Source organism: Gasterosteus aculeatus, chromosome 17, assembly GCF_964276395.1.
Source record: "Gasterosteus aculeatus chromosome 17, fGasAcu3.hap1.1, whole genome shotgun sequence".
In the NCBI taxonomy this organism is placed as follows: domain Eukaryota; kingdom Metazoa; phylum Chordata; class Actinopteri; order Perciformes; family Gasterosteidae; genus Gasterosteus; species Gasterosteus aculeatus.
The window spans coordinates 16,900,187-16,919,863 of record NC_135705.1 but is presented as its reverse complement, the minus strand read 5'-3'; the positions used below and the strand labels follow the sequence as shown (position 1 = coordinate 16,919,863).

Below are 19,677 nucleotides of genomic sequence, written 5' to 3'. Positions count from 1 at the left end.
CGGCCCATCGATTTGGTGTAGGCAGCCGCTCCGGCGCCGCCACGAGTGCGAAGGTTTGTCGTCAGCGGCGGATATTCTAAAGCCGGCGCTGAGACGGAAGGCGCGCTGCCTGATATGAATATCAGCAGTCTCCTCCAGCACGATAGTGTCATTCCTTCCCGTTTAAACCGGTCGCTGAGCTGCCACACCTGCTGGGAATCTGCTACGGAAACATACAGGGGGAAAAAAATAAGAAGAGCTGGTTTTGCTCGCTGGCAAACGTCCAAGGAGTTTATAAAGGCGCAGTAAAACAAATTGAAATTCAACGTATGAGATTTAAATTAAGATAAATTCCCACTACTTAATTAAGGTCCTTTTGAGCGAATTAGCTCTGGTTATCTTCAAAAACCCTGTTTAAAACGTAAAAAATCATTTGATGCGTTGGACGAACCACCGTCGACAAAACACCTCACTCAACTAAATCGGAATTTCAATTTACGTTCTGAACAATAGATTATGAATCACGCGTGCATGCCTGTTTTATTGACATCCTGTTATGTCTAACCTTCTGTTGCGCCAACGTGAGCAGGAGGTTCTGTGTGGGAGACTCAAAGGAGCCTAAAAGCAGAGCCAGCCTGTGAGTACATTCAGCATCCAGTCAGTAATTTGTCTCCATTCAAGGAATCCAGATATTTGGCAAACGCCGTCTTAATTATGTTGACAACTATGGCGGCTAAAGCCTCCAGAGGGGCTCAGCAGGCCCGTCTGTGCCCCGAGTGTTTGGCATCCCCTCCTCCCACAATGCACCTCAGCACGGAAATCAACCATCAATTTGGCTTGACTGCGCGTTAACCATCCCTCCAACCCACGACCGCCGTGCAGTAGGCGTTCTCCATGTTTGGCCAGTGGCGCCACCCGGTAATATAAATAGCTGACATTATGCCGCTTGCCTCCTGCTCTATTTACTCTGTTACACACATATAACATTATTGCTCATTTTCGGGTTAGGAATGAGAACACAATTCTTGAAGCCTAATCTCTTTAAAGTAAATAAATGTATTGTAACAAAAAGCAAATCGACTTTTTAAGTAAAGTTAGAAAGAAATGAGAAGAAATGACGTCGTCCCCACATGTTTTAAGTAAATGAAGTGTTGATGAGGCCCAATATCTTTACAATCTGCACAGCGTACAAAGGCCTCTGTACTTTTTGCTCTGAGTAAGAAAAAACTCGTCAAAAACCATCAAACAAACCATTTTAAGGGGAAACGAAAAAGGAAGAAAGGTCAGCAAGAGCAACTGAAGAGGGATGTCTCTCCCCGGACCGACACACTGCAGTAGATGATTGCACGGCCGACATTTCGAAACCACAATAGGCAGTCAACAAAATGACAGATAATGACCATATCGGAGAAAGATGGGTCAGAAAGCTCCACTGTGCCACCTGAAAATAGGACAACATTTAAACATCCGGGATTCCTCCCGGATCCATCGTATACATTTCATGTTCTAGTCTTAGTTGCGTCTATTCTTTGCACTCACTAGAAAGAGTAACGTGGGAAACGGACGGCGTTCATGTGGCGCCCTTTTGCCTCCCATTCGTTCACACTCAGCTAGCGGGGCCGAGCCGGGCAGCCTCCTAAAGCTTCAGACCGGTTTATATTTCCTCTGAATAGTTTCCGTAGGAGTCTGGTGCCGCGCATGCTGGAGACAAAGCAGGCATTTATATTCAGGGGTTTGAACCAAAGCCGCCGGGCTGTTGCTTCTTCGCGGTGCACAGACTCAGCCACGCGAGCGTACGTGACATTTACGCGTCTTTAACCTACCGACGAGCGCCCCTTCTTTCTCCCGTGGCATTTCTTTGATTTGGAAAATAAGCCGGCGTTATTGTCCTCTTGAGGATCGAGCGGCCGGCTGTTTGTGAAATGCTACTGTGCCGGATCGACCTGCAGTATTGAAGGATCCGGTCGTATACTGGAATACGGCTCTTGTGTGTAACCTGTGGGGCGAAGTGGCTCAGCCCATAAAGAGCTATAAAGTAAAGAGAGAGAGAGGGGGAGATGTGCATGAAGCCAAAGGACTACAACACGGAGCAGTATCATTAAGCGCGGACGAGACATAAAAGAGGCGATCAAAGAGCGTAAACTACAGATTCCCATTATTGTGTGACATTAGCCCGTAGCACACAGTAACCCTTAATGATCCCATGGGTGCCCGTAGCACACTGTCCTTTAATGACTTCCTGGTTGAATGGTTCTTGCTTCCCGGAAGCCCAATTCTGCCACGGAAAAGAGCACGACAGCTCGGCGCGCGCTCGTCCTTTCTGCACGGGAGCCGGTTTTAATCGCAGTGCGTTTTTTTTTTTTTGTTTGCTCGTCATGGATTCAAGGGATGAAAGGCAGAGCACCCTCAAATAAACAGCAAATTATTCTCTGTTTATGTGGGCATCAGATGGGGCGATCATACGGGGTCGGATCAATTAATGAAACGCATACGGGCCGACTGAAACTCCACGCCGCGCTAATTAGGCAGCCGGCCGCTATGTTCAATAAATGGAAATGCATTCCTTTACATTCCCTTCGCTCCGTCTGTTTGCCTTCATCGCATCACCCTGAAGAGTTTAACAGAGCACTAATTCCTCATCTAATGTTCCCCCAACGCCTCGTTGCTTCCGCCCCCCCCTCCCCCTCCCCCGTGCCTTTCTGCCTCCATCCCTCCCCGTCTTTCTTCTCACGCTGATTGTCCCACGGGATCCCAGTAGTTGTCAGTAATCAAGGAAACGACTCTCTCGAGTTACAAATGGGTCACTTATCTGATGTGCGATCCGACGGAGAGAGACAGCCGGTTAGTCCCCCGCGTTTTGCAGGATGCATTGGACGCCGCGGCTGAAGCAACACGTAGATGGAGAGAGGGAGGCAGCGGACGGCAGAAATCACAGCTTTCATCATTAGCATTCCATTCCAGTGGCTCATTGGAGCAGTTGTCACTCATGGGATTCCCAGGGCCCCCGGAAGCCGTGTTTCTCCACTTATTCAATTTATTGATGTAAAAGACTCTTCATTAAGAGACACCGGTAAATGTGACATCTGGTCTCAGGTGCCCCCCCCCCCCCCTCGATGTGGAATTTTAAGCAGGCGCTGAAAGGCGGAGGCCGTGTGACGGGTAAGGGCTCCTTCGTCTCCTCCACGCGGCCTGCTTTGAAGCGCCAGCGAAGGGACGGGTCGCACGCCAACCTTCAGGCGCACGGACGCACGCAACCACGCGCACACGTTTGGCTGCAGCGGCAGAGGAAAACCTCTCGTGTTGCTCCCCCACTTGACGGCGTTGTTAATTATTGAACCCAGCTGGTGCTTTTGATCCTCGCCTGGTCTCTTACCTGTCAAACACTTCACTTCACACGGAAACATGACTTCAAGCTGCCTCTTAGGCCCCCGAGAAATACTCAGATGCAGAAATAGATGCAGGGTGGTGGTTTTTATTTTTTTAATCGCAGCATTTCTTTTTTTTTCCCACAACTCGACCAGATGTGTCCGAGGCCTTAAGAAGTTCGTCTCCCCCGCCGATAACTTTCTCGGGCGCGTTCTCGTTACCGCAATGCATAATCCGCCTGCTCTGCAGCGCGTTGTGACACTGATGAGGGTGAATGATCAAATTAAGTTATTATTTATGCGTCACTTCATCCCGCTATGATTGGCAGATGGTGGGCGTCGTGAATAATAAATGTAATCAGTCTTACTGTATCATTGTCATGCTACAGTGATTACGCGTACGCCAAGTAGACGAGGCCGAGTGCACAGATTGATAGCAGCGCTACAGCGCCGTGCAATATATCTGAACCTGCGGGGCCCAAGTATGGATCCTGTGTGAAGTGAGCTCAGGAAATGAAACCTGCAAGTGCAAAAGGCTGCATGGGAGTGCGACACCGTAGGTGTGGGAGGAAGGCGTTGGAAATTAAGAGACCGGGTATCGTGTTCAAACAGAGAGATGTTTTATGCAGAAGCCGCCGTCACTGCTGAACGGATGAAGTAATTTCATTTTCATGCTTGATCTGCGGCCCCACAGACGGGTAAATTGCAGAGGAGAAGAGGAAGATGGAGACAGAAGAGGAGCCAGGCCTTCCCTTCCCCACTATTTGACTCTGGGATTATTACCTCTGACTTGTAATTTGTAACCAGTGTGAGGGTTCAGGCCCAATAAAAAAAAGAGTCAATCTGAGTTCGGGGGAAATGCGATACGCAGATAAAGCGCCAAAAGGTAGCGTGACCTGTCCAGGACCCATAAATCCATACAATCAATCAATTTGAATGGATTCAAAGTCGTTGGCCATTATAATTTAATCAACTGATCCCTGTGAATCAATATATTAAAGGTGAACACAATAATCAGATTAGGTTTTTGTATGCGGAGTCGTTTTGTAGTTTAATGATTCCCGACCATAAAGGGTTCACAGGAGAAACACCAGGGTAACAACAACCCTAGAAACGGTACTGGTACCTTACAAATCTGACTATTTCCATAGGATTAAATAGTATTCAATAAACTCTATCTTAGACCGTCTCTCTTTCACTGTTCACTTGAAATGATTTAGAGGCATTTAATGAATTGTTTATTTGACTATTAAAAAAGCTTTAAAATTCAGAGCAAATCTATGATTCGGTCTTTGTTGGGATCCACACACGGGTCCCACAATGGTGAAAGTCTAAAACCCTGAAGCATATCGAGCACATTGAACTTCTTATATCTGTCGCAGGTCCTGCAAGTCGTTGTGTTGGCAGCAATACGCCCACCAAGCTCGAGGTCGATCGGATAAAGGGTTCCCATGACACGCAAAGCACACACACACACACACACACACACACACAGCGAGAGGATCCTTACAGTTAGATTGATTTAATGCTGCCGCCTACTCACACAGAATTGTCCACGGTCACTCACAGACCTCACAGCCACACAGGACATGGTTGGTAATATAATACGTTCCCAGAGAAGACGTGTGCAGTCCACAGATGTTCACCAGATGTGCACAACACAATTTTAAGGAAGGTCGGAAAAAATAAAAAAATGTTTGGTCACAATTAAAAAATCTTTCATGAACCAAATGGCCGTGAATCATGCTGATAAATTTGTGTTTTTTTGTTTCTGAGTAGGTTCTAATGTAATAGCATCACCATCTGGCCAAATTACACCAGGTTCAATGTTGGCAACACCCACACACACAAACACAGACGTACAGAGATTCTTTGCTTTATAGTTCAAAGTGTCATTTACGTTGCTGTATTGTGAGATAGTCGAATCCTTGGAGCCGATTGGAAATCATTGCCACGGATAGAAAAGCTTCAATGCCGTTTTCTTTTGTCTTTGTCTTATCAAGATGCTGCTCAGCAAAAGTATTGACATTTGTATTGCAGTGGAAGCGCTCACACTAGAACTTGTTCAAATTAAAATATGTCACTCTTTAAATGTCACATTTTGATTCGTGTGAGATCCGTTAGTGTGAGAAATAACAACTTTGGTGTTAAAGGTGTAACGGGAACATTGAGATATGAAGCGCCTGTCAGTCGCGGTGGAGAATAAGAGCTTTTTACTCGTGCGTCATGGCTTGACTCACCGGCACGCCAGTTATCCGTCTGAAATACCAGCATAACTGGCAGTAAGGTCCTTTTACTTGCTGAAGGTCTGCCGAGACGCCGCCATGAAAGAAACCTAAAAACTCAACAGGTCAGACAAAATTATCCGACTGGCTCCTTTTTCTCTCACTGCACGTTGCTCAATTTTCATTTTTTTTTTTTTTTAGCTTCAGGCGTCCGACTCGAAGCCTGACCTCAAAAGAAAGATGGCAGTGGAAATGTTTTCATCTATGTTTCCATCCCAGTGTCTTCTCACGCTTCTCTCAAAACTTTATTTTTCACGTTTTCCGACAAGTCGCGTCTCTTTGCTCTGATCCTGCTGCGCGTTCTGTTGCAGCTAGAAAGCCGGGTTCTGTGTTAAGCTTGTTTCTCTGGTCCCGTCCTCAGATCCGCTCCGATCAGGACAAGGCTGCCGGCATCCGCTACAGCATCACGGGAGCCGGCGCTGACCAGCCGCCGAGCGGCATCTACAACATCGACCCCATCAGCGGCAACATGTTCGTCACCCAGCCCCTGGACCGGGAGGAGAGGGCCTCCTTCCATGTAAGGAAAACGTGTCCGTCTTGTCTCTCCCCCCCACCCCCCCCCTCCAGCTCCATACGTCTCATTATATCCTAATCATCGCCTGTGGATGTGACCCTCGCCGGTCCCCATCCACCTTTCATTCCAACACTAATGTCTCGCCTGGCGGGGGAGGGAACAAAACAAAAAAAGCAAAAGTTGGTGCACACCAGCACCTCAGGGTTCTGATTGATGCCTGAGCCAGCGATGAAAGGACCAGCGGCTCGGCAAAAACACTCAGCCGCTTCAGCCGGCATTTGGCGTCGCGGCTTAACGGCGCCGAGGAGCGCCGATAGAGCAGAGGGAGAAGAGACGGAACCGAGGCGGAGTGCAGAAAAGCTGTTGCCTTTGTTCTCACCATCAGAGCTAATGAGCAGGTGCAGCGTCTAGTGTGTACGAACATGTCTGGAATGCTGATTGACAAACAAGGTCTGTTTTTACCATGAGCAGCTACCCCATCTCTCACACACACACACACACACACACACGTCTTTTACCAAGCTCGCCTTTTGCAGCTGTCACGCTCAAAGGTGCAGGCTGTACGCTTAATGCTGCATACGGCCGATAGGATTTCCCGCCTCACACACGCAAACACGCAGGAAGCTGCAGGTTGGAGTTCAGGCCCGGACCCCTTTAGAAGCTCGGGGTTGAACGGCTTTGCGTATCTGTAAATTACACGCGCAGACGCGTGCAAACGCCATCGGCCATCTGTTTACAGACGCGCGTTACGGCCTTCAGTTCACATCCGAACCCCGGTGTAAGACTTCTGACACCTGCGTGCCCGACAGGTTGATAGATGCCTGCGCTGCTGATTCAAAAGCATGCCGCCATCTCAGGGGGAGAATAAAGAATAAGAGGAGGGCGGATGTCTGCAAGCGCACACTCTGAGCAGTATGCACACATTATAAATGCCAGTGCACACACGCCTAAACAAGCACGGCTGTAGATTGCCTTCTTGATTGGTTTGTCACATACTTCTGTGTGTGTGTGTGTGTGTGTGTGTGTGTTCCATTTAGTTTTCGATGAGCCTCTTGTTATCTCACTTGCTGCGTTCGGGGCTCTGGATATTGCTGCGCGAGTGTTTGTTGTCTCCCCGTACCTGCTCTTACACTCGAACAGCAAATTGGGATCAATAAAGCTGCCGGGTTATTGGTCCCTGGGAAAGGACAGCCGCTCAGTAAACACTTCTTATTTGACACCGCCTGTAGTGAAAACTGCATGTTGGGTCCAGGGCACTTCAAGTGGAATGCGGCTCCTGTTAAGACTCCCGTGGACCCGTGCTGCATGCGATGTATGATTTAGTGGATGGATCCACAGCTTGACACAAGGGAAATTTTGCACATTGCTCACTTGCTTTCAACTAGACAGGAAGTCCCCAGCACCGCCGCGCTCCCCGCCGGCCAAATCTTTGCTTGTTAGTTTTGGGTTGAGGAGAAAAGGCCGAGGCGGCCAGCGGACGTGAGCTGCGCGCTGAGGCGCAGCCTTGAGGTAGACGTAGAAAGAGTCTGCAGCCACTGGCCGTTCTCAGGCACGCTAGTGTAGTGGCTCCTAAATATGTATGTATATTTATGCAATAATATATACACGTATAACTTTTACAGTATATCAAGTTTTCAGTCTCGTAGAAGCAGATCCATCCCGCCATGAGCACGCTGTGTAGGTACCGTGTGCGTGTGTGGTAGTTGCACTTTACCTGCATGGCGGACTTATTGTACGGAAAATCACACAATTATTTGCTCATAGTTGCTGACAGGACCTTTTTTAAGAACAAACTCCTCACCTTAATATTAAGGTTAACATTTTGGAATTGTGGAAAATTGATTTCCAATTTCTAACTTCATCCAAACCATGAATTTGAATTAATTGATAAAAAATGTATTTATCAAGCGGCTGCAGGATAAGGGGACCGCAAGGCCAAATACGACTGAGTAGCTTCTCTGGTCGGTCCAGTCATACTAAAGCTGCGCCTGCAGAATACTGATGCAGATACACACAGACACACACACACACACACACACACACACTCCTCCAGGCCATAAGATCACATTTCCAATTCCTCCATCGAGCACACAAACACACAGACGTATAAACAGACTCTGGTGCTCACGCTGATGTAGAGATTTAGAAACAAACACACACTCGCACTTACACATACACACGCAGACACACACCTTTAAACTACAGTACGGATCTAGTATGGAAAAAGATGAGTTATTTCAGATAACATTACACACACACACACACACACACACACTTCCACAGGCTGAATGGCTGAAACAAACACGGTTTACCAAACACAAAAAAAAGCAAAGTCATCATCACACATTCACACTAATACGCGCTGAAGCAGTCACACATCCCTCAGCGTGCAGCTGAGAAAACAGATTGGGCTTGTTTGTTTGCCGGGTCTCTTCTCCATCTTTGTTTGCTGTGCTCCAGCCAATGGAAAACTAGCATCTCGAGGGCCATTAAGGGCCTAAAGAGGCCTGATTTCGATTGGCTGTGTTTGTGTCCACGACCAGCGCGGACCCCTTCGCGTCTGTCGAGGGGCCGCTCGCTGTGTGCAAACACGGGCGCGAATCGTTGCTCGCGCGTCCGCCGACGCCTCGTAACGTCTTCAACGGGCACAAAAGCCGACGTGATTAGCCGCGTGGCGGTGCAGGCAGGTGCTGCCACTCCATCTTTTGAATGTTTGTCCACAATGCATCACTTCCTGCAAATAGGCCGGCGGGGCCAAGCAGATCCTCCTCGACTGTGTTGACAAAATATATTTTGCTGCCAGTGTGTCGGCTTCCTCCTCTCATCTCACCGAGGCCCAGCTGTGGTTGAATAGCATTTCGGCGGAGGAGATGTATTTTCCCAAGCGAGTGGACGAGGGTAATGTACGTCACAGAGAACAGTGGCGCTTTTGGTTCCAGGGCCATTACGAGGCGCTGCGTTATGTTAGATATCATTAGTGGGGAGTGGAGGGTGTGTAACGGCAGCGGTGGAGATTAAGACATCCCACTGTCGATGATGATTGCTTTTGTCAGTCCTCCCTGTTCAAGCACCTCCCTCCCTCCCTCCCTCCCTCCCCTCCCCGACCCCCTCTGCCTCTCTGTGCTTTCATCTCTCATTTACTTGCACAAGGCTCAGTCACTCTCTTCCTCCGCTTCCCGTCTCATTCGCCTTTTCTTTTTCCTTTCTCCCTGCGACGCTCCTTCGCCTCCCCCTCCCCTCTCGCTCGCTCTCCCTCACGCAGGCAGTTGTCAGGGAGCAGCTCATCAGTCGGAGACATCCATCCAAAATGGCTGGCTTTGTCAAAACAAACGCGAGACGTAAAGAAGCCACCGCTTGAGCTCAGAACAGATCTGTGATATGGGCTCAGGCCTTCGGCTGTGCCAACAACAACAACAACAACAAAAAGACGTCGTGTCTGGAGCGTTTAGCGTCTTTGTCCATTTCCGTGTTGTTGTGTTCCTTGCCAAGATACAGGCATACAGGATACTCGGGCCCCGTTGGCAAACAAGTAAAGGAGCATTTGCCAATTAGATGAAGTTGCCAATTAATAAAGTCAAAGTGTGTGTGTGTGTGTTTGTGTGTGTGTGTGTGTGCGCCGGGTCGGATCCGGTCCAGACAGTCTGCACGCGCTCATATATCAATCAAGCCGGCGGCCGGCTGTCAGTGAAGCTGCATTTGGAATATTTATGCACGCTGATGTTGGGGTTGAATGACAATAATGCCGTCTTGCTTTGTGTGCGTTTGTGTTTCTCAGCTGCGAGCTCATGCAGTGGACATGAACGGCAACCAAGTGGAGAATCCAATCGATCTCTACATCTACGTGATCGACATGAACGACAACAGGCCGGAGTTTCAGAACCAGGTGTACAACGGCTCTGTGGCTGAAGGGTCCAAACCAGGTAAGAGCGAGTGTGTATTTTTTCTCTCCATCCTGCTTTTACCTCCCTGCCTCCCCCTCTCTCCCCCCCTGGGAGTCAGCGAGCAGAGACCTTGAATGGTGTGCTTACAAACAGCAAGAGAAGATGCTGCATATACTCGCGTACATTGGGGATTTGTACACAAACTGTGTTATATAGTATGCAACCGTATCGTGTTGGAACACTGAAGACGACGTGAACAGAAAGTGCTGCTTCATTTTATAACAAGAGGAGAATATGAGCTCAGGCTGCACTTTTTGTTCAGCTCTGGATGGCAAATGGAGTCTTAATGGAAGCCATATAATGCCTATGAATACAAGCATGTGATCATCTGCAATTGCATTGTTACACTTTAAAATGTACAAAGGAAAAACTAAAGTGAAGGAAAAGCAGCAATCCAGTCGAAGACATTGAAGACGGCCTCCACGGAACCTTAATGCTTCAATCTTACTCACAATCTCCTTGACGAGACTTGGAGTCGTTTGTCCAAACAACATTCTGACGTGTGAATTTGCCCGGGACTCAAGTTTTTCGCGTTGGTTCAGACGAGGGCGAGTTCATGAGATGTTTGTGTCACAGTATCTTGGCTGGATGAATCATTATCAGATTCCACAGAGCATGGAGAGATGTAGAGCTTCGCTCAGGAGCCGGAGACGGAGCTGCGGTCAGTGCGAAGCCGAGAGCCGAATGCACAAGCAGCCCGTGTGTCTCGACTGGACGAACTCTTGTTCTAACAATCAGACCCCGAGGACCCCTGTTTGTCTTCACAGCGTTCACATATTGTTCTGTTGCGAAATTTAATCTCATGGGTATTTGTAAACAATATAGGAAACCATGCGTGCGTGTGTGTGTGTGTGTGTGTGCGTGTGTGTGTGTGTGTTTGCTGGCCGCTCTTCAGTGGAGCGTGAGTTTATGTAGCTAATTAGCGAGGGCAACCAGACTTTCCACATGCTACAGTACTTTCTTCCCTTTTCACTCTGATAATCTCTGTTTAGTTTCAAACGAGAGCCTGCGAAGACAAAACTCTTTGAATTCGATTTTGTTTTGAACAGAAAGGTAATCCGTGATGCCAATCAACAAGAGATATGTTACAATGTGTGCAGATAAATTACTTTGCTTTTCATAAGGTGATCACAGCAAAGCAACATTTGTTTGCAGAGCGCACAGTGTCAGGTGTTGACAGATGTGCGTACAGCTTCTTTTGCTTTTGCAGTCTTTGGTTTCTGAATTGATGAATTTTAATTAGAAAAAAGGCTGCAACGCCGTGTTGGCCTAATTGCCTGTTTAGCTGAGGAAAACAAGGAGTGTGATTCATCTTCAGTGTTGGTTTAAGGAGACATTTTAAACTTTTCTGGCCCATTTAAGCCTTTAATATATCCTCCGCTAGTTGAATCGTTTATTCACTAATAATGAAGCCAGTTTAGACCTCGAGTGCCGCTGAGCTTTGAAGAAGTTGTTTTTATACCCAGCAGCAGCAGCGTAGACGGCCGGCAGGTTACTTTTGTCTTTGAAATGTGACTTTTGCGACCGGATGCACCAGATTAGGACTCAGTTATGTGCACACATGTGCACACATGACAGTCAAAGGAGCGGATGCAAAAACGGTGGATTAATGAATGTTGTTTCCTGGTATCGGTGACCTGAAGATACAAACTTACGTCCAACAAAATGAATCAACCCATCTTGGGTTTTTTTTATAAAAGGAAAAGTCATTGCTATTCATTAGCATAAACATCAACAAGCGTGTGTGCGACATTTTACTGGTCACTTGTAATGTGAACACAGCATCACTCTCCCTCTCTACTGCATCAGTACACCAATTCAGCTTAATTCATTCAGTGATTAACACGTTTCTTCAAATGCAGGTTTGGTAACAAACATATTCGTTCTGACTAAGTTTTTTTTCGGTGCCCCTTTCTTAAACCCAATGGCACAATAAACATCTGATTTAATAGAATAAATACGTGAGTGTGAGGTCCTCAGGAGCGCAAATAACACCGTTTTTTTTGTTGTTGTTTTTTTCACTTATTCACTATATTTGACCAACTGCAGCTCCACAGATTCTTACATCAATCACTCTGTGGACTCCAGAAGCTCCCATGGACATCCCTGAGGTGTTACCCCGGGTGACACCCCCTCGCTCCCGCCTGCCTACGGGTGGTGTTTTGAAACCCATCACAGCGGTTGCGGTTGACAGGTGCTGCTCGGGGCGCCGTATCCAGCGATGCTGCTGGAATATCTCAGTTCTCTCTTCTCCCATCGCCAAACAGCAGGTTCAAACAGTGGTGAAACATCAAAGGGTTTCTCTCTCCGCGACGCATTACGATCGACAACAGTTACTGTCACAAACATGTATTGTGGCCGTGCACCGCATCTACCGATCGGACCACAGAAAACTCGAATGTTAAAAAAAAAGTTAACAGAAATGTGCGATGATATTGTAAGGAGAAAAAAGGTATTTTCACCAAATGTTTTACGCCAATTTAAAACAGACATGCACATTTTCTCACTTGCTCCTTGACGCTGTAGACAACTTCTCCAAAAAAACTGATCTGCGTGTTAAGACGCTACTGGGTGTAAAGACTTTAATCTTCGGAAAATGTATTGTCAGCAACCACAATTCAAGCAAAAGGTGTGAAACTGTCCAAATCAATCCCAAATATTCTTAATTCATGCACTCATGGCTTGCAGCCAATCCTTCATTATCTCAAATAGAGCCGTAGTTTCACACTATCGTCAGTGTTTCAGCAGAGACGTGTATGTCAATGTGGCAATGAGGGGCAAAAATAAACTTTTGTTTTTGATTATGGTTGTCCACTAAAAGGTTTTGAACCCTATTTTTTTTTTCCCCGAAATGCCAAGCAGAGGCGGGATACGTGTAAAGCCACAGTGGTATCACCTTCTGTATCTACACAGCCCGATATCAAAGGTTCTCCAAAGCATTACAACACATCTTCGCATCTGGCGGCGTGTGGAAGCCATCAAAGAGGGGAGAGCTACGGGGAGCCGCCCTTATCGCCGCCACCAGATGTTAAGTAGTGAGCGATCCGATCGAGCCGTCAGCTCAGGATCAGACTGAAAACGACTTCATTTGTTACTCTTTTTCCCCTCCAGGCCGCCGCTCCGCGCAGCGTGAACCTGTGACTGATGCAATTTGATTTGTGCAAGTAATGAAATATAACAAAACGGTGCGTGATTGAAAGGAGCTACCTGAGCGCATTCACCTCTCGTTAATAAGGAATGAATGGAATCGATATCAAACAAGGATCCTCCTCGATGGGTTGAGTATCGTGGGAACAGAGGAAGAGCAGCGCGGTGCGCGCGTGAATTGAGAAAACGCATTCAACACATTTGCCCCCTTCGAGGTCCCCAAAATGATCGTGACTTCTGTAAAATCGTCTCGACTGACATGTGAGACGGTCTAACGGCATGGCGTGAACAATGTCTGAACGCCTGCCATGTGGCGCTCTGTCCTGCTCCCCCCTCCCCCCCACCCCTCCGACACTGACGGCCAGTCGTTGCCTTTTACGGGGAACCTTCCTCAAAACAGGCCTCCGTAAATGAGAGTGCATGATCAAAAGCGAGCCGCTGAGTGCCTTCTCTCCCAGCCGATTTGCCCTCTCAATGGAGGGACAGGTTCGCTGCCCCCCCTCTCCCCCTCCCTCTCCCCCTCTCTCTCTCGCTCTCACACTCAAGCTAACCGTTGCAGAGAGAGAGAGAGACTCCCCCTCTCCGTCTTGCTTGTAATTAGGGATCGACACAGGAGGGAGAAAAGGTGATGCAGGCGAGCCGAGCAACATCTCAATCAGTATTGAGCCTAAATTTAGCGAGCGGGTGTGTTTCAATGTGCTACTTTATTGTGTCCAATCCAGAGAGCACATCAGAGCCACACAAACAATCGTTTCATTTCATCATTGCTTTCACCTCAGTGCACAAAAACTTTGGGTCAGTTAACTTTCTAAACTTTCCTCACAGGCAGCAATGCAGCGCTGAGAATTCATCGCACCTGTAGGTGTCAGTTTTATGAATAGATTCTTTTCACCTAAAAAAATTATTTTCCCAGGCATTCCCATACAGTGTGTTCCTTTTGGAACGCTGACAAAACATCAGCAGACCTTTAGTTGAGCGCTACAGTAGTAGTAGTACACCACAATGACAACGCCGTAGAAAAGGTCAGTCTGACCCATTTCAGTTTTCACAGTCTTTGAAAGTTATTCCAACAAATTGGAGACTGGAGAGACAAAGGCCGAAAGTCTATCGACATTCGATGAATTCTAGAATGTTTCAAGCCCCAATCTTTAACCAAAGGAACTCTAATGGCATTGCCTTGAAAAAAAGCTTTTCCTGAACCACAAAGGGCAGGTTTTCTCGGGTTAAGTAGTTCCACCTCGTGGGATGCCTCCATAAAGGAATGCAAACACTGCTGCTCATCTTTTGTACGGGTCATTCAACCAGGTGCCTTTCAGGCCCAATCCGCGCTTTGGAAGTGCTCCAGCCAGCAATCAGCTGCCATTGTCCGTGCAGAAAATGAGCAGCAACTGCAAGCGGAACCCTTGACATCGTAAATAACTCCTCCCACGTGGTCGCTCCGGTGCCTTTCTGTGTGACGGTTTGACTGGTTCCCTTTCAAACTGGCTCAGCCTCTGCTTTCCTGCATAAGCAGGTAGCGATGCTCCTCGTGTGAACCAGGTAATATGCCTGCTCTTTCGCATTGATTGCAAAGTGCGGCCTTTTTTTTTTAATGATTTGAATGGTTTTCCCCTTTTCTAACTTCCCTCCAGGTCCCTCTCGACCTCTACCTGGCCTCCTTGCTCTATATCCACTGTATTCTACCCTCTATCTTCCCTCCACTGATGAGAGTTATTATCCTCTTACACAGTCCATCCCCTGCCCTCGCGGCCCCTTGCTTCCCCTTCTGCTTTTAGTGGCCTTTATAAACCTCTAACCCCATGTTCTCGTCTTCACTTTCTTTTTCTGCTGCTCCGCTTCGTATCTGTGTGTGCGTCTCCCTCTTACTGCTGTCGATCTCGATCTATCTTCCTCTCACTTCCCCCTAATTGGGAGGCAGATGTTGACTCTGGCTAACCAATGTTTCTGCAGAGAGCTCTGGACACGTGAGCAAAATGGCCGACAGAACGTGCGCCCGCCACCGGTTCCGTTTTCAGCCCCAGCGATGTTGGCGGAAAAGCAATTAGGGTTTGGAATTAGTGTTCAAATTAGAGCGGAATTAAACAGGGGATTAACCCTTTCAGGCATGGCCGACGGTCTTTGGGTGTAAAAGCGCGCCGTCGCCACATAAGCAAATCCTCCTCGTTAAAGGTAAGGTAGCAGCGTTGACATGTGATGCTTCCCTACGGGGCTGGAAAGGCTGGTTATAGACACACTGATGCTTTCCTCGGTGGAATAGCCGTAATTGTTTTCAGTCTTATCCTTCCTGGGAAAAAAATAAAAAGACAAACCCGGCTTTGAAACGCGTTTGAAATGGGATTCGAGTCTACAACCATCCCCTCCGTCACAGGACCGGTGGTGCCATCCAGACCCAATTTAAAATGGAGGCACCTGTAGCTGCTAGAACCCAGGAGGGACGGCGGGCTCTTGCTACCCGTCTAGCATCTCTGCTGGCTCGGCTGAGACGTTACATTCATGAGGCAGAGCTTACGTCTGCTGCACTCTAAAATATATTTTTTAGTGCGTGCTCAACATGGCGCCCACCTCCCACCGGCGTGCCCGCCGAGGCAACCGGAGTGCTCACGCATTAGCCGCTGAGGCGCTTTTTCTCGCTTACTTACATGAACACAGTGGCAGGATTTCCGCATTTTTATCAAAAATGTTGTAGGCGTTATAATTACCACTCTGTCCTTTTCCCTCCCCCTCGTCTTTTTTAATACTTCAGCAGCTCCTTGTCTCTCCCCTTTCAGTTTTTTCTCTACTTACACTGTCTTCTCCTTTACATGTTAGTGCTCCAGCCGTCTCTTCTCTCTGCTGTCCCCTTGCAGCGAGCTGACAGTATTTTTTTGGCTGCTGCAGCAGCAGCGGCGGCAGCGGCAGCCTGTAAATAGCTGCCTGATGGAAAGTGACATTTTCACAGAACCCTTTGAGAGAGGCGAGGTGATCTCTCCTCTATCCAGCACAAAGTGCTCCTAATTGCCTGGTCGCATTTGTGAGCTCAGCTGACAAACTCGCGCAAATCAATAATTCTGCTTGTGGGGGGGGATGTGGGGACACGCGGCCCCTCGTTCTGATTCGTGCTGTTGAGACACACACACACACACATGCACATACATATAGGTGAACACACATAAGTAAACATTCACACAAACACGCATGCTCTCTCACGCACACACGCCGCCCTGCCACTGCCGTGCTGCCTGCCCCGCGTGGCGGCGTTTATCCGTGATGCTAAGACAAATAGGGAGAGAGCATCGGAGCATTAAGGGCGGCCGCGCTGCGGCTGAAGGCTGAAATAATGGAATGGTGGAAATTGCTGAAGACCCAGCGCTGCTCATTACTAAATGGACTCTGCAGAGGTGGAAAGTTTGCAGCACCAGCTTTCTATTCAGATGGTAGAACAGAGCAGCTGGAAATCGGGTCTCGTTTCACAGCTTTTGTTTGTGTTGTTGTGTGAGAGACGCTAAAAGAACAGAGAACGTTACCGCAATTAGCAGAGTCTGATTGAGTTTCCTCTGAGCCCTCGTCCTTTTCTTTGAATATTTTTCAATGTATTAACAGTAGTGGGAGACCTTCATCGCGCCGCACATATGTACAGAAATCTGTGGGAGCAAAAGGGCCGTGTAAAGCAAACCCTTATAATTTAATGAACGCCTCAACGCGTTTTTCTTTTGTCTCGCTCTCGACCCGACTTAACCCTCTCTGCCGGCGTGCGCGCCATCCGCTTTTCACATCATTCCATCTGCGCCTCTGCCCGGCTGACTCCCTCTCTCTCTCTCTCCCCCGCAGGCTCGTCTGTGATGCAGGTGACGGCCACCGACTCGGACGACTCCACCACGGCGAACGGCATGGTGCGCTACCGCATCCTGTCGCAGACGCCCCACAGCCCCATCCCCAACATGTTCACCATCAACAGCGAGACCGGGGACATAGTGACGGTGGCCGCCGGCCTGGACAGGGAGGTCAGTGTCGCCTCTGCGTCTCCACCCCACCTCCCTTGCCCCCCCCCGCTTGCGTTCGATCATTTTGCGTCGAGCACGAGTCAGTGGCGTGATGTTGGGTTATTGTACCTCTTGGCCTTCAACGGTCAGGATGATTCATTCAGGGGTTAAAGTGGAGAGACGAGCAGAGCAGATTTGTACAGAGAGGCAAGCTGCCCCCCCCGCGCCCCCCCTCCTGCCTCACACTTTGGCATCAATCTTCTGTCTCTTGGTAAGAACGGGAATAAGCATGTTTTTGTACATTTTAAACTATTTCTTATCCCTCCCCCCTCAAAGGTAGCAGGACACGCATAGTCACTCTATTTTGGTAACTTGATTTACGGTGGGACCCAGCCGCCGAGCTGCTCCCTAATGTGCCCCCCGCAAACAGAAAGAATCATATTATTTCACACGGGATTTTTTGCAGGGACCAAAGTGCCACATCGTTTGCTCACACACGCACACAGAACTCAGCTGGGTCGTGCTTCACAGCACCACTGTTCCTCCCCCAGCCTTCCTCTCACACACGGCAGAGCTTCTCTCAACTCGCTGTGGTGAAACGTTACAAAAACATGTATATCTATTTACCGAATACAGGCAAAGGTTTGAATCCATATGCTGCTGTTACGAGAATAATCGCGTCCTCATAATTTAGTTGGCTGATTTTACTGGAAAGACATGAGTGTGTGTCTCATGTTTGTGTCCCACTCGACACCCAACTTGGCCAGGCAACACTTTTGAAATTAAAACTGCATTTTACAGCAAGGCGGAGCGTGTTTGGAGAATAATTACAGTTAAAATCTCAAGAACACAACCGGGTTTTGACAAACGGAAGAGTACAATACTGTAAATCAGTGCTGGTTCTTTATTCGGCTGTTTCACAGAGCTGGCACGGCTTGATGGCGCTGCGCATTTGTGGGACAAAATGAATGAGTCAAGTGAGCGCGCGCCAGCTCTGTGTCCCTGTTTCCAGCTTGGCCCCGGCGGCAGCAGCAGCTGATGTGAGCGAGAGAAAGCTCATTAATCTGGACACATCAAGCCGGGCTCAGTCCCACCTGCCTCTGATCCTCCCACTAAAACTGGGACACACCTGGGAGTTCACCCACCTGCTGTCAAGGTCGTCAACGCAAACACACAAACGTGCTCGGGCACGTGGGCACGTGCTCACTTCCACTTTACTCCCATGCAGCGCAGCGTGTTGGTTGGCCGCGGTGAGGGAGTGAGGGGGGGAGCAGCAGATAGGTTGAATTACATCCAAGGTGTCGAGCTGGATCCATGAGTGGTGAAAACACACGCTGAAAATAGGCATGTGCTTTTTGTATTGACACTGAACAACCTATAAACACCGTTGCTGCACCTACATATCCCACATCTTTCCTCCTGTGCACTGCTCTTACACTTTAGCCCATCCTCGTCTCCCATGCCTGTGTCTAATTACAATATTCATGTGCTAATTAAGGGGTGAGGCAGGTTCTCTCGTGTTGAGAAGACCAGGGGGTACATGGAGGTTAGCCTGGTATCACTTACCTCTGACACCACTGAATACCAATTACTCTCCCTCAATCCCTCAACCTCCCTCCTCCCCTCACATGCTCCAACTGTGTTCCTGACCTCAGGCTAACTAGCCGGGCTCAGGCAACTACACGCGTGTTTGACTCTATACATGCGACAGTACAACATGGCTATTTACATGACAATAAATACTGTCTGAATCGTACTGAATTCATTTCATTTGGCATTTGTGTGTTGATAACATCCAGATGTTGATACACTAAAAAGGAACATGATGAGCTTCTGGACCTTCCATAAATCTTCTCTAACTGGACCTCTTTGCATAGTAGTTGAATACCCCTGGTATAAAGTATACATGCTGTACCAAAAATAGACCACGATGAGAATACATTTTTAATGAAGTCCGGTGCAGCAGGTAGCAGAGCGGGAGACGTCGGGGTGCCACAGCTGGCTTGGATGTTCTCCCTCCGTGCCCCCTCTCCACATGGCTGCTGTTCCACTGGCAGGCAGAGTTGTTGTCTTTCATTACCCCGGGCTGTCTCAATCTCTCATGAGCCCCCGATTGGAACGGCCTGGCGTGGCGTGGCGTGGCGGGGCTCGGCGCCAGGCCGTCCGCCGGGTCGATGCCAGCTCTAGGTTGGACTATCTCGCTGAGGATTAGGACATTGCCTGGACGGCTTCAAGGACACGTGTGCCCACAGCCTGGCTCCATTAGGATCTATAGGGCCCGACTGGATATAAGCGCCAGGCAGGCACCCTGAATGGGATTCTATTGTCTCATAGACCCCGAGGGATGTGCGTGTGCATGTGCAGTGCCTTGCAGCAAAACGTCAGGAGCCAGACGGTGTAGCCGTTGGAGAATTGTGAGCACGGTTGCTAAGTGGAGAATACAGAGGTTGATGTTGACGACTTATATTCAATCAAGAAAACATCCAT

At 48.5% G+C, this 19,677-nt stretch overlaps 1 protein-coding gene across 3 annotated transcripts in view; it reads left to right on the top strand.

The window, feature by feature from the left end:
• Positions 1 to 19,677, top strand: part of cdh4 (cadherin 4, type 1, R-cadherin (retinal)) — a 144,010-nt gene that overhangs the window by 103,537 nt on the left and 20,796 nt on the right. For all 3 annotated transcript variants that reach the window (XM_040204419.2, XM_040204418.2, XM_078092392.1), the window contains 3 exons: positions 5,991 to 6,146; positions 9,919 to 10,063; positions 17,039 to 17,211. In XM_040204419.2, the coding sequence (XP_040060353.2) occupies positions 5,991 to 6,146; positions 9,919 to 10,063; positions 17,039 to 17,211 (474 nt within the window). The remainder of the gene's footprint in view (positions 1 to 5,990; positions 6,147 to 9,918; positions 10,064 to 17,038; positions 17,212 to 19,677) is intronic.